Raw genomic sequence first — 13,581 nt, 5'->3', positions numbered from 1 at the left:
AATTACAGCATCATATCTGAGGAAGGAATTTGAAATGAAAGATCTGGGAAAGACCAAATTTTGTCTTGGTATACAAATCGAGCACTTAGCCACATGAATATTTGTGCATCAATCAACCTATATAGAAAAGACGCTAAAGAGATTCAATATGGAGAAGGCTTATCCACTAAGTACGCTAATGGTCGTCCGGACTCTTGATGTTCAGAAAGATCCATTTCACCCACCTGAAGAAGGAGAGATCATTCTTTGTCCAGAAACTCCATATCTAAGTGCAATTGGTGCATTAATGTACCTTGCATGTAATACAAGACTAGATATAGCTTTTACAGTAAATCTTCTAGCAAGATACAGCTCTACACCGACACGAAGACAATGGAAAGGAGTAAAAGATGTGCTACGTTATTTACGAGGAACTACAGATCTGGGCTTATTCTATCCACAAAAATCTTCATCCAACCTCACAGGCTTTGTTGATGCTGGGTAACTGCCTAATCCTCACAAAGGGCGATCTCAGACTGGATACATATTTTCTTATAATGGTACAGCTATCTCATGGCATTCCACAAAACAAACTCTTATAGCTACTTCATCAAATCATGCCGAGATTCTAGCTCTCGATGAAGCAAGTCGTGAATGTCAATGGTTACGATCTATGATTGGGCATATACAATCATCATGCAAATTACCATCAGTAACAACAAATTCTATAGTAATTTATGAAGACAACAGTGCTTATATTTCTCAAATACAAAGAGGTTATATTAAAGGTGACAGAATGAAGCATATATCAAAATTTTTTTACACTCATGATCTCCAGAAAGAAGGTGTTATAGAAGTTCAAAAGATTCAATCTAATGAGAATCAAGCAGATCCATTCACAAAATCATTTCCCAAGTGCACTCACCAAAAACTTATACACAAAATTCGGATGAGAAGACTTAAGGATGTAAGTATTTTTGATATAAGTTAAAATTATTTATTTGAGGGGGAGACTGTACTCTTTTTCCCTTCGCCAAGGTTTTTATCCCAATGGGTTTTTCCGAGGCAAGGGTTTTAATGAGGCAGTAATTCTCAAATATACCAAGGATAGTGTACTCTTTTTTTCTTAGCTAGGTTTTTATCCCACTTGGTTTTTTCTAGCAAGGTCTTAACGAGGCATATCCTTTGGTCGTAGGCATCCAAGGGGAATGTTATAAATAAATATTATAATGGATGCCTATTGTAGCAAAACAATGCAGCATACGGTATTACTGTAGCAACCATCTAGAAAACACTGTAACAGACGCAAAACGTTAGCAGACGAACATGTGGTACTGTAGCAACCGCTAGTACTGTTACTATTCCACGTACGAAGGTATTTTGGACCGTCGGATTAAATCCATCATGACCGTTCATTCAATTCTTATAAGCCTATAAATACCCTCCTCACTTGTATATTTTGGATATATAGAAAAGAAGAGAAAAGAAGAAATAAGGTACCGTTTGGATGACGGAATGGGGAATGAAAACTTTAGAGAGGGGGATGTGAATGAAAACTTTGTTTGGTTGAGAAAGTAATTCATTGGGAATGAAAAAAGTAGATAAGTAATTTATTGGAATTGAAAAAAATAAAAAAGGAAGATAGTGTATAATTACATTTGTGCCCTTAATATAAACAAATAATACTAAATAATATAGTGAGTTTTTCTTTATAATAAATAATTTTTATTTATGACAATATTTTGTATTATTCATGTTAATTATTTTACTTAACTAATTAAATTAATCAATTTTTTAGTTATAAAATATTTAATTATATTTAAATATTTAATTAGTTTTCTCACTTTATGATTTAATCATTATAATTAACGGTTAATTAATAAATTTTTTTTAATTATAAATATTTTAAATATCATTTATTAATTTTAATATTTAAATTAAATATTTAAATAACATATCTTCATTTAATAATTATTGGAATAAATTATTCTAATTACTAATTAAATTAATATTTTTTAATACAAATAACTTGGATTAGGGTAAAATAAAAATTTTCCGTGAAAAAATGCCCATTACCCCCAAATATTTATTTATTTAATATAAAATTATTATCTAATTATTATAAATTAATTGTTTTAATATTAATATTATATATATATACATTGGGAGAGGGTAAAATGGACATTTCATGTCCATTACCCTCCTCTCCTTCATTACTCTAAAAATTGGGAGAATGATGATCACCTTCCATGAGATGATATCATCAAGATCAATGCACACCCAAATATGGGTGTGCATTGAGTAATAATCATCCCTCTGGAGGGGGATGTTTACCTCCATCCAAACATATTGTAAGAGAAAAAAAAGAAGAAATAAATTATTAAAGTGTTTGGTAAATATTTTTGGTTTTTATATTCTTATTATATATATTTACAAAAATATTTTCAACAATATATATATATATATATATAAATAAGAGAGAAGTATTTAATCTTCATATTTCTCTTGCATAATAAAATGAGCGGCTATCTTCATCATTTTCCTCTCCATCTCCATCGGCGTCGATGAAATGAACCGTCTTTTCTAGGGTTTTCTAGGGTTTCCATTTTCCATTCATCACCGAGTGACTCGAATTATCCACCGCTCCCTCTCCGCATCTTCATGGAAGATTGGCAGGAGCTCGGCCAGGCCGTCTTGATCGGCCTCATCTTCGCTTTCCTCGTCGCCAAGCTCATCTCCACCATCGTCTCCTTTCGCGGAAATCACCTCCGCATCACCCGCGAAGATGATATCCAAGAAGAAGCGGATGCTTCGGGGGATGGCGATTCTGGGGTGGTTAAAGAGGATGTTGGGGTTTCAGAGGATGAGAGTGATGAGGGCTGGGAGGGGATTGAGAGCACCGAGCTCGATGAGGCATTCAGTGCGGCCACCGCGTTTGTGGCTGCGACGGCTGCTGATCGGATGGCCCCTAAGGTGTCCAGCGATTTGCAGCTGGAGCTATATGGGCTTTATAAGATCGCCACTGAGGGGCCTTGCACTACCCCCCAGCCTTCGGCGTTCAAGGCTACTGCTCGAGCCAAGTGGTATGGCTTTGTGATTTACTATTTAAGTTTTATCTCTTGATACTGTTTACTGAATCTGTTTGGCTGTGTCTTAATAGATTTGAAAATTGAGTTCTGATAGAATTGAGAAGAGTAGGATTTTATAGATTAGACTTGTTAGTGAGAAAATTTTATGTCTTTCTTTCTTGTTTTTACTTACAGTAACTTTTAGAAGGACTTGGATAGTGTTGAAAAGCTAAAATTTCTCATATATGTGAAAAACAGTTGGTGTAATTTGATGCACACCGTATTCTTCTCCAAATAATTTTTTTTCTGTACTGTTATGCACCTGTTGCAATGATGAAAATGCGCGATGTTTTTGCATTATTGACTGCATGCTAATGTGTTCAGAATGAGTGCATATATTCGGATAGTGTTTGACTGGGTGTAATGGTATTTTAGTGGGAATCAGATGGGGATGAATTAGGCCTTCAATGGAACTATGTGAACTACAAGAAAAGGCTTTTATATGTATATATATATAAATTGTAGGCAAAGCCATAGACTGAATTTTAGTGTTTGTTCTGTATATAATCTATTCTTTGTAATTTATCTATTTATCTATTGTTATTTCTAAGCAATATAATGAAAGAAAATCCCAATCCTTGGTGACATGTGCAAGGAATGCATGGCAGAAATTGGGTGCTATGCCTCCTGAAGAAGCTATGCAAAAATACATTATCATTGTGACTGAGCTATACCCCAATTGGGCTGGAGATTCTAATATTGTGAGTTAATGTTTGACTTATGTTTGAATTTCTTATGTTTCCCATTAATCATTATCTTGTCAAATATTTGTCGGGCCTCCGATCTAAGTTCTCAATTGTGCTAGAAAGATAAAGATGAAAGCACACCTGCTTCTGTTTCAAAATCTTCTGGTAAATCAAGCATGGGCCCAGTTTTTAGCAGTTTTGTTCATGAGGAAGAGTCAGATGATGCTTTGTAAGTGCTCAGTTGAGTAACTTATTTATTTAGAACCATTTTTAATTATCTGATGACATTTTGCAATATGTATATTTCTGGTTTCTTTCTTCTCTTTAATTAGGCGTAATGGTTACTTTTTCTATTGCTATGCTTTTTGTTTTACTATTCCGCCTGCTGAGACTTAAAATTTTGTCCTTTGTTCTTGTTGATGTCTTTCATACTTGTTTGATAGTCATGCATATGCCAGTCATCCTTGAAGTATCAGGGGTTTGAATATTATCCTGTAGATCTTTAATATTTTTTTCTTGTTTTAGCTTGTTTTTGTATGATTGCTATTCATGTAAATGTGTTCAGTACATAGTTTACATTGTTTTTTCTATCATCAAATATCAATTTCCTTTCCATCACTTCTTTATATTATTAAAAAGAAAATAAGCCATTTATAAGGTAAAGGGCACTGGTTTTAATAAATTTGGCAAATAATCATGATTGTTTCATAAATATATTACAGGTTTCCCAACAAGATTGTTTTATGTTGTCTTCTAACTTAGAAACATCGCACAATTGCAAAATCTATTATCTTTTCGATCCATGTTCTTCATTGTCATTTTGCATTTGTTCATTAAAAACTCAACTATGGACCTTTAATTCTCCATCTTTCATTGAACAAGGGCATTATGGTTTTTTTAATCTTTATCATCAATAGTTTGTCGATTTTCGATGTCATGCCCACACTGTGATGGTCCAAGATTACATATAGTTGGTTACGTAGTCTGACCAACAAAACATGGGAGCAGCTTTTGTGTTTTTCTTCCCTCTTTTCAGTTCTATCAGAGTTGAATATCTATAACTTTATAAAGTACATTATATGAAGATAGAACTTTTGCGCTGGATGCATCATTGATTTACTTCTATCTATTGCTTTAGGCGATGTTTGTTGCTCTGTAGCCTCCCTTGACATGCACAGTATAGCTGCTGCTTTAGCTTTATGCATCATTGAACATATTCTCTGTAGAGAGGGCATCTGATTTTGGCAAGTACGTTTTAAAACTTTAATAAATGAAATAGGGGCCACATAATGCATACTGTCATCTGGTGTTCCGCTGCCAGTTACCTTTGGAATTTACTCAGGAGGACCAATGCATTAGTTTCTTCAATATGTGTCTAACTGCCTTAATTAAACTATTTAGCTATCGTTTAGCTACATTTATTCAGTCACTTGTGTTAATTACCATTTGTTTTGTTTAAAATGCAGTTTTTACTTATTTTTCACAGGCACGGTTATCCACTATAAACCTATGTTAATATTGCCATTTATTTTATTGAAATGCAGCTTTTACTTAATTTTAACTGGCATGCTTATCCAATATAAGCGCATTTTATTAAGGCCCGCCCTTTTGCTTATTATTTGCAGAAAGTTAGAGCCCATACATGTTTCTGCTAGGGAAGGGAAAACTCAAGAGTTGCTCTCCTATATTGAGAATGGAATTTCAGTTAATATGAGAGGTTTGTCATCTTGTTAGTTAAAGAATTTCTTGTATAATACCATGCATGCCAGTGCCCTTTGTTGCTGTGCCATCACCTGTCTGACTGAAATGAATTGGCATTGACAACTTACTGGGAGAAAGGGGAAAAAGTGCTCTTTTGAAGTTTGCTATTATTAACCATTTTTTAAAACATATGCTGATCACAACAATATCCTCATGGATTTGCTGGCATTTTTAGACAGTGAAGGTAGGGACACCTTTACATTGGGCTGTTGATCGTGGCCATTTTGATGCTGCTGGAGACTCTTATTTGCAAAAATGCTGATGTAAATCACGAAGTAAGCAATAGATTATATCTTCTGGCATCCCACATTTGCATTCCCAATCTCTTTTTGCTGCCAGCAGTGTGTATCCTCATTTCCTTTTGTTTCCTTTTGTTTTCACTTTGATACTTTACATCTCAATTGTTTCTGCTGGTCTTGTGATTAATTTCCTTCCAGGATGATGAAGGTCAGACTCCCCTTCATTACGCCGTTGTTTGCGAGAGAGAAGCCATTGCCGAATTACTTGTCACACACAAGGCGGACATAAACATCAGAGACCTGGATGATAACTCTCCCAGGGACATCTGCAGTTTTCCATGGCCTTTCATGAACCTGCCAATTTGACCACTCTGCAATACTGCTACAGTAAGAAACACGCAACTTCAACTCAGGCCCAGGGGGTTTTAGTTTGTGCTTTTAGTTGTTTTATATGATGCATTGAGTGCTGTACCCAAATAAAAGTGAAAGTTCGAGCATGGAAAGTAATGCCTGTAGTAAAACCTTCACTAAGTTAGCTGCGCATCTACTAACCCCAACTTCTCAAAGGGCGGGCACAGCCGCCTAATTCTTCTTACCCACCTGTTAAAATGGTGATGGGATCTGACTCATCTCTAGTACATCAGGTTCTTGTTGTTAATTTATTTTATGTTACTTGTCCGAAAAATTCCTTTGGGTCTAATTTGATGGACTGAGAATTGCTTGTTATATTTCTGATAGAAGGCTAGAATATATTTTACATCCATGAAAACGGCATAGGTGATTGTGTTGGGTTTGAATTGTTTTTTATTTCCCTTAATGGTGCTCTTCTATGTATGATTTTTTGTGTTGAGCATGACTTGAATTTAAGGAGCCCTCAGACTGCGTTGAATGTGTTAGATGTACTACATATATTATTATGATTTGATATATCCCAAAAGTTTAAACTAATTGGAGGATAGGCTCAAGTTTATGTATTTAAATATATAGTCACCAAATTACGTGCATGTTGTACTATTAGTTACTCTAGCACAATGAACCCATGATATTAACGTTCGCGGCTGTGTTTGCGTTAATTTTAAGGTTGGATATATACTCAATAAGTATATTTGTTATACCTAGGAAACCTACTATATTAGTAAAATTGAGATCCTTTATTCCTATTGATCATAGAAAGGTCAGAATTGCCAAATTGATTATTGGTAGCCGAAAGGGTACCCATGCCTTCATTCCCTACTTGCTTTGGTTTCATCCATTTCTAACTTGTTTATTGTTTCCGTAACAACATGCATTATGGAGACAAAGGTGAAATGCTTGTTTTTAGGGGTTCATAACTTACCATTGAAATTTAGGTTGCTATTATTTAGTAGGGGTGGACATGGGCAGGGCCCATGGTGGCTGAACCCGAGCAAAAATCTGAGGACTGGGTTTAGAAAAGGTGGTCAAAAGCGGGTTGGGGCTCAAATGTTTTAGTCGATTAGTTTCGGTCGGGTTTGGGTCGGATGATTCGACCGAGCCGACCGACTGACCGAATAAATAAATAATATATATCATATATTATTTATAATATATATAATTATATATATATATATATAATTATATATATTATAAATATATATATAATAGTAATAGGATTGAAAAAGAGTAAATATTTATAATACTTGTGTTGTATTTTTAAATGTTTGAAAAAAATTTTTAGGGGTTGTAGTAGTAGTTTTTATTTAGTTATTTTCAATTTATTTCATAAAAATTATTTATTTTTTTGGGTTGGGTAAAGATTTGGGCGCAGGCCCAGGCTAATGCAATCGAATGGGTCGGGTTTGGATCAAACAATTTGGCTCGAATACTGGCCCAGTAGTCAAACGACCCAGAGCCCCTATGTCCACTCTATTATGTAGGTGTATGAATCTTAGGATGATATATATGGCATTTGTGGTGCGTTTGGATGATGGAATAGGAATGAGGGGGTAATAAAGAGAGTGAGAATGGGGGTAATGGGGAGGGGATAGGAATGAAAACTGTGTTTGGTTAGGATAGTTATGCATTGAGAATGTAAAAAGTAAGTCGAAAATATTTGAGATAATTACTTTTATATTCTTCTAGTAAATTTTTTTATATATATATATATATATGTTTAATGATTTACAAATGTTTTCAATTACTAATATTTTCATTAATTAAGTTAATTAATTATTTTATTAATATAATTAATATTTTAAATTAAATAAATTTCTCATTTTTAAATATATATATTCAAAGACCCCACCCAAAGAGAATATCACACTCTCCAAAAAAACACAAATGAAAATATTATTTTTTTTAAAGAGAAAAGCATACACACCAGTTCATTTCAAGCACTTACTATTAAAAGAAACAAAATAGATAAGAACAAAAACTCCAAGTGTTCACAGCAATCTACACGTTGTTTTATCAGAGAAAATAAAGCATGCTTACCCTCTTCACTCATAACTACTTTGACTGACCCAAAATTCAAAATTATTCAACTTAAATTCAAACCAAACTAACAAAGCTTGAGTCCATCTTTAGCTACTCTTCAATTCAGGCTTGAGTTGCTAGCTTCTCCAGCCTTCATATATAATGATAAATTAATGTTTATATTTATTTAAATTATTTAAAATATTATTATTTATTTTAATATTAGGATTAGCAATTAAATTGAATAAAATCTTTTATTATAAAAAACTAAATATGATAAATATTTTAAATATTATTGCTCATTTTAATTATTATAATAATTATTTAAATTACTTATTTTTATTTATTCAAAGATAAAAAATATAATTTGCTTTAATTATTAGGATTAAATATCTAAATTAAATAATTTATAATTTATGTTAATTAATTTAATGTTTAAATATAGAGAGAAAGGGTAAAATAGATATTTGACATCCATTCTTTTTTTTTTTTCTCCATTTCTCCTAAAATGGAGGGAATGGTGATTACCCTCCAAAGGGTAATGAAAAAGGGTAATCATTACTCTTATGTGTTACCCAAACACATCAATGGAAATGTGTAATTAATGATTATTCTTAGTAAAGTACATATTGATATCATCCAAACACCTTAGACGCTGACATGAGCTTACTCCACATCATCAATGGCCTTGTTACCCTGGAGCAATTCTGGATATGCCAAAAGTGTTGGCGTAACACTTGCCACGCATGTGCAGTAGGTTTGATTACTTCTGAAATAAATTAAATTGAAAGTTATACTGTTATCCGGCTATAATGGAAAAACAACAGTATCTTGTCGTTATAAATATTTATTTACTGCAGCAGTGCCAGAAAACACGTCATCCAAGGAAGTTCTTAAAATCCAAATTAAAAAGTAGTTAATTTTTTTTTTGGGGTAAAGTAGCGGGGAGAACCCACTAGAGACCCAGGGATGTGCACAAGCCTCGGTGGAACAAGTGGGGACAGGGTCGCGCTCACGTGGGCGCTGGAACCACCCATACACAACCACTATTCACAACTCCCAGAAATGTGCATTCAGCCGAGAATCGAACTCTCACCACTCGGTGAGAGCTCTATCGGCGACCCGTATACCAATAGACCCGAAGGTCGTTGGCTAGTGGTTGTTAAATTTGGTACTAACAATAATTAACAGTGACAACACATAGGAGTTAGCAATATTTTTTTTTATACACCATTTTATAGATTTGAATAGTTAGATAATGTCCCTAGGTTTTAAAAAGCTGACATGCTTTAAAAGTAGTTTATATATATATATATATATATATATATATGCTCATTCCTATTTGAGACAATGGTAAAAATAATTTTTATATGAAATTCAATCAAGAATATATTAATTGGAATACAAATAACAAGCGAGCAATGAAGCAATAATTCACGAAGTACGTATCTGTTATACCATAGGTGAATTAAGAATAAAAAATAACAATTAGAAACAATTGTTATAAAATGAAGAATGAAAACAACAAAATAAACAAACAAGAGAGAATAAAGATTGTAAATTTTTTTTATTCACATTTTGTTATATTGTGTATAAACACACAGTCTCTATTTCTAGCCTAGGCATAATATATTAAAAGTCACATATTAATATTTATGATAAATGGTTTAGGAGTTTTGTGAGAGAATGAAAGATTTTAAAACTTTGGAGAGTTTAGAGTTATATGCTAATAGGCATCCATTTTATTATGTTTCATAACACTCCCCTTTAGATGCCTATGATCAAAAGAAATGCCTCATTAAAATCTTACTAGTAAAAATTCAATGGGATAAAAACTTAGGGAAAGAATAAGAATATATTATCCTTATTATATGTTATAATTGTTGCCTCATAAAAAAGCTTATTAGGAAAACCCAATGGGGAAACCAATGGTTAAAGGAAAAAAGTACAACCTAGAATATATTAATTCTCCCCCTTGATAATATTAGTTGAGATTTTTGAGTCGACGAACTCTAATATTACGGACTATCTTTAAAAATATTGCAGTAGGAAGTGCTTTGGTAAACAAATATGCTACTTTATTACTTGAACGGACTTATTGATTATTAATATCACCATTCCTTGTGAAAATCATGAGTGAAAAAGAATTTTAGTGAAATATGCTTTGTTTAATCCCCTTTAATATATTGATTTTTTAGTTGGGCGATGTATTCAACATTATCTTCATATAGGGCTGTTAGGGTTATTTTTTCAGAAGACAAACTACAACTCCCTTGAATGTGTTGAGTTACATATCTTATCCAAAAGCATTATTGGCTTGTTTTATGTCTTGCTAAAATTTTTGCATAATTAGATGATGTTGTTATTATAGTTTGTTTTACATATCGCCGTGAAATGGCTTTACTACCACATGTAAACAAATACCTTATTTGTGACCAGTGATTGCGTGGATCAGATAAATACCCTATATCTGCACAACCAATTAAATCTGATTTAGGTAAATTTGGAGGAAATAAACACATATCCATTGTACCTCCAAGGTAGTGATGTATATGCTTTACTCCATTCTAATGCCTTTGTTTGGGAGTATGTCTTCTTAATAAATTAACAACAAATGTTATATCAAGTTTTGTGTGACCAACAAAATATATTAGTACTTAGATTAAACTAAGATATTGTACTCTAGGATCAAGTAGTTTCTCATCATTTTCTTGAGGTCGGAAAGGGTTTTTATTCACATCTAGCAGCCTTATGATTATTGAGACGGATTGTGATTTATCCATATAAAATTGTTTCGGATTTTCGTAGTGTAAGCTTCTTGGTGTACAAAAATCCCATTTTTCAAGTGTTCAATTTGTAACCCAAGGAAAAACTTTATTCATTTAAAATCGTTCATCTCAAATTCTTTCTATAAGTAATTTAAGACCTTTTGAAGCTTTTTTTGAAATTCCAATAATATTTAAGTCGTCAACATAAACTGCAATTATAACAAACTCATTGTTTCTATATCTCTTTATAACGCAACTCAAGTCGTTTAATTTACTAAAACAAGAAATGGCAAATAGAAGAGGGATTAAAGATTCACCGAAAGAAAAGAAAAAGTTATGTATGAAAACCTTGAATTCGGTCCGAAAATTTGCTTGAAATCCCCGTAACACAATGATCAACGGTGGGGAAATTAATCAGGAACGGTTTTCAGGTGGTTGAAGATGAAGAGGAAGAGAAATCGCAAGGATTTTTAAAGAAAAATTCGCGTCTCTTGGAATTCTGCGCATTCCCATGGGCGTGTGGAAATTATCCACGCTCGTGCGTCTACATAGGAAAACTGTACAGGGGCAGGTGCACGCCCCTGTGCACTCTCAGGGAAACGCCCTTTCGACTTTGAATGCTCTCGTACGGGCGTGTGGAAAATACCCACGCTCGTGCGCCCGACCCACAGGGGTAGCCGTACGCCCTTGTGGCTTCTCTAGACATCCGAGAAAATTCCTAAGTGTTCCGCACACCCGTGCGGAAATGCCGCACGGGCGTGGACATTCACAGGTCCAATTTACAGGGGCAAATGCACGCCCCTGTGCCTTCTCGGGATGGAGAGAGCTTCTCTGCAGAGATTCGCACGGGCGTGCAGAAATTACCCACGCCCGTGCGGGTTTCACAAGGTCACCCACAAGGGCGAGTTCACGCCCTTGTGTGCTCTCGGGATAAATCGTCAAACTCTGCAGGAGTTCACACGCCCGTGCGGAAATTACCCACGGGCATGCGATATTCGCATGGTCATTCACAGGGGCCGCCGCACGCCCCTACGCCTCTTCTGGATGAGCTAACAATGCAGATCCACGGGTGTTCGCAAATTCCACATGCCGTGTGTTTTCCTGGATGCCTTAGAAAAAACCTGTAGGCTCTGGAAAAAAATTTTCTGAACATGTTTACACACTCAGAGCCTGCCCTATTATGCAAGTTTTACCAGTGAAAACATGAAATAAAGCTCAAACGACCCAACTTCGCCAAATCCACATGAAAACACACGATGAATCCTCAAAACATAAAATAAAATCACAACACAAGCATCTAAAAATTAAGACACCAACACTCAATAATTTATTCATGCAAACACTACATTATTCGATTAAGAAAAACAGTAAACACTTGGGTTGCCTCCCAAGAAGCGCTTGTTTAACGTCACTAAGCTTGATGTACCTTGTCTTACCTTACGGTGGCTCATAGATGAATGTTTCCCCCTTACCCATGACTTGGAAGCATAATGAGCACAATCTCTTGAAGGTAGAGGGTGTATTATCGGGCTTGGGACCACCTAGCAATGGTTCATCCAACTTCTTCGGTTTACATACGTCTCCAATAGCCTTGGAGTGTTTTTGGTGGCGTCTCCTAGCCCTCTTCATTTTTTGGAGCACCTTCTTCAAGATCCCCGGGGTAGATGGTACTTCTTCCGTCGAACCAAGCATCATTACTTCTTCATAATCCTCCTCTTGGTCGAACAAACCCTCGTACGGGTCCGGATTGAACATTTCCTGCATGTATTCATCAACAATCTCATCAGTAGTGTCTAGAAAGTATAAAGTATCATCGAAATCAAGAGAATGCCGCATGGCTACAGCAAGGCGGTATGTGAGCTTGTCATCTCCAACTCTCAAAGTTAGCTCTACACCATCCATGTCAATCAATGCCTTGGAAGTCCGCAAGAACGGCCTCCCAAGTATCAAGGGTACATCCGCATCCTCATCAACGTCTAGCACCACAAAGTCTGCAGGAAATATATACTTGTCCACCTTGACAAGTACATATTCGATGATACCCCTTGGATGTCTCACCGTTCGGTCTGCCAATTGCAAAGTCATCCGAGTGGGCCTAGGCTCACCCAAGCCTAACTTTCGAAAGAAGTTGTATGGCATGACGTTGATTCTTGCTCCTGAGTCTGCCAATGCCATTTCTTCACCCATATTGCCAATGCTACATGGAATGATGAAGCTTCCCGGGTCTTTCTTCTTGTTCGGCATGTTCCTTTGCAACACAACCTAGCATGAAGCATCTAGAATCACCGAAGCACTCTCCTCCAACTTCCTCTTGTTGGTCAATAAGTCTTTCAAGAACTTCGCATATTGGGCATTTGGGCCAATGCCTCAACAAAAGGAATATTGATGTGGAGTTGCTTGAACAAACTCATGAACTTCTTGTACTGTTCATCCCCTTGGTCTTTTTTCAATCTAGAGGGATAAGGGATTCTTGGCTTGAATGGTGGGGGTGCCACTTCCTTCTCTTTGCTTGTTCCCTCTTCTACCTCTATGACCTCGGGTGCATGTTCTTTTGGCATCTCACTCGGAAGCCTACCTTCAACCTCAC

The 13,581-nt window shown here is 35.2% G+C and overlaps 1 protein-coding gene across 2 annotated transcripts; it reads left to right on the top strand.

Moving 5' to 3' along the window:
• The first annotated feature begins 2,480 nt into the window (after positions 1-2,480).
• Positions 2,481-5,773, top strand: LOC120265316 (acyl-CoA-binding domain-containing protein 1-like). Of its 2 annotated transcripts, XM_039273189.1 has the most exons (5): positions 2,481-3,062; positions 3,703-3,808; positions 3,913-4,022; positions 5,419-5,510; positions 5,730-5,773. In XM_039273189.1, the coding sequence occupies exons 1-5, from the start codon at positions 2,641-2,643 to the stop codon at positions 5,765-5,767; spliced, it is 768 nt and encodes a 255-aa protein (XP_039129123.1). In that variant the 5' UTR covers positions 2,481-2,640; the 3' UTR covers positions 5,768-5,773. The 2 variants fall into 2 exon arrangements, with proteins under 2 accessions (XP_039129123.1, XP_039129130.1); XM_039273196.1 differs by lacking the exon at positions 5,730-5,773 and having other exon boundaries at positions 3,913-4,033.
• The last annotated feature ends 7,808 nt before the right edge of the window (positions 5,774-13,581 follow it).

This window comes from Dioscorea cayenensis, chromosome 1, assembly GCF_009730915.1.
Source record: "Dioscorea cayenensis subsp. rotundata cultivar TDr96_F1 chromosome 1, TDr96_F1_v2_PseudoChromosome.rev07_lg8_w22 25.fasta, whole genome shotgun sequence".
Taxonomy (NCBI): Eukaryota; Viridiplantae; Streptophyta; class Magnoliopsida; order Dioscoreales; family Dioscoreaceae; genus Dioscorea; species Dioscorea cayenensis.
Note: the sequence above shows the minus strand (reverse complement) of the source record. Positions and strands in the feature narration are given on the sequence as shown.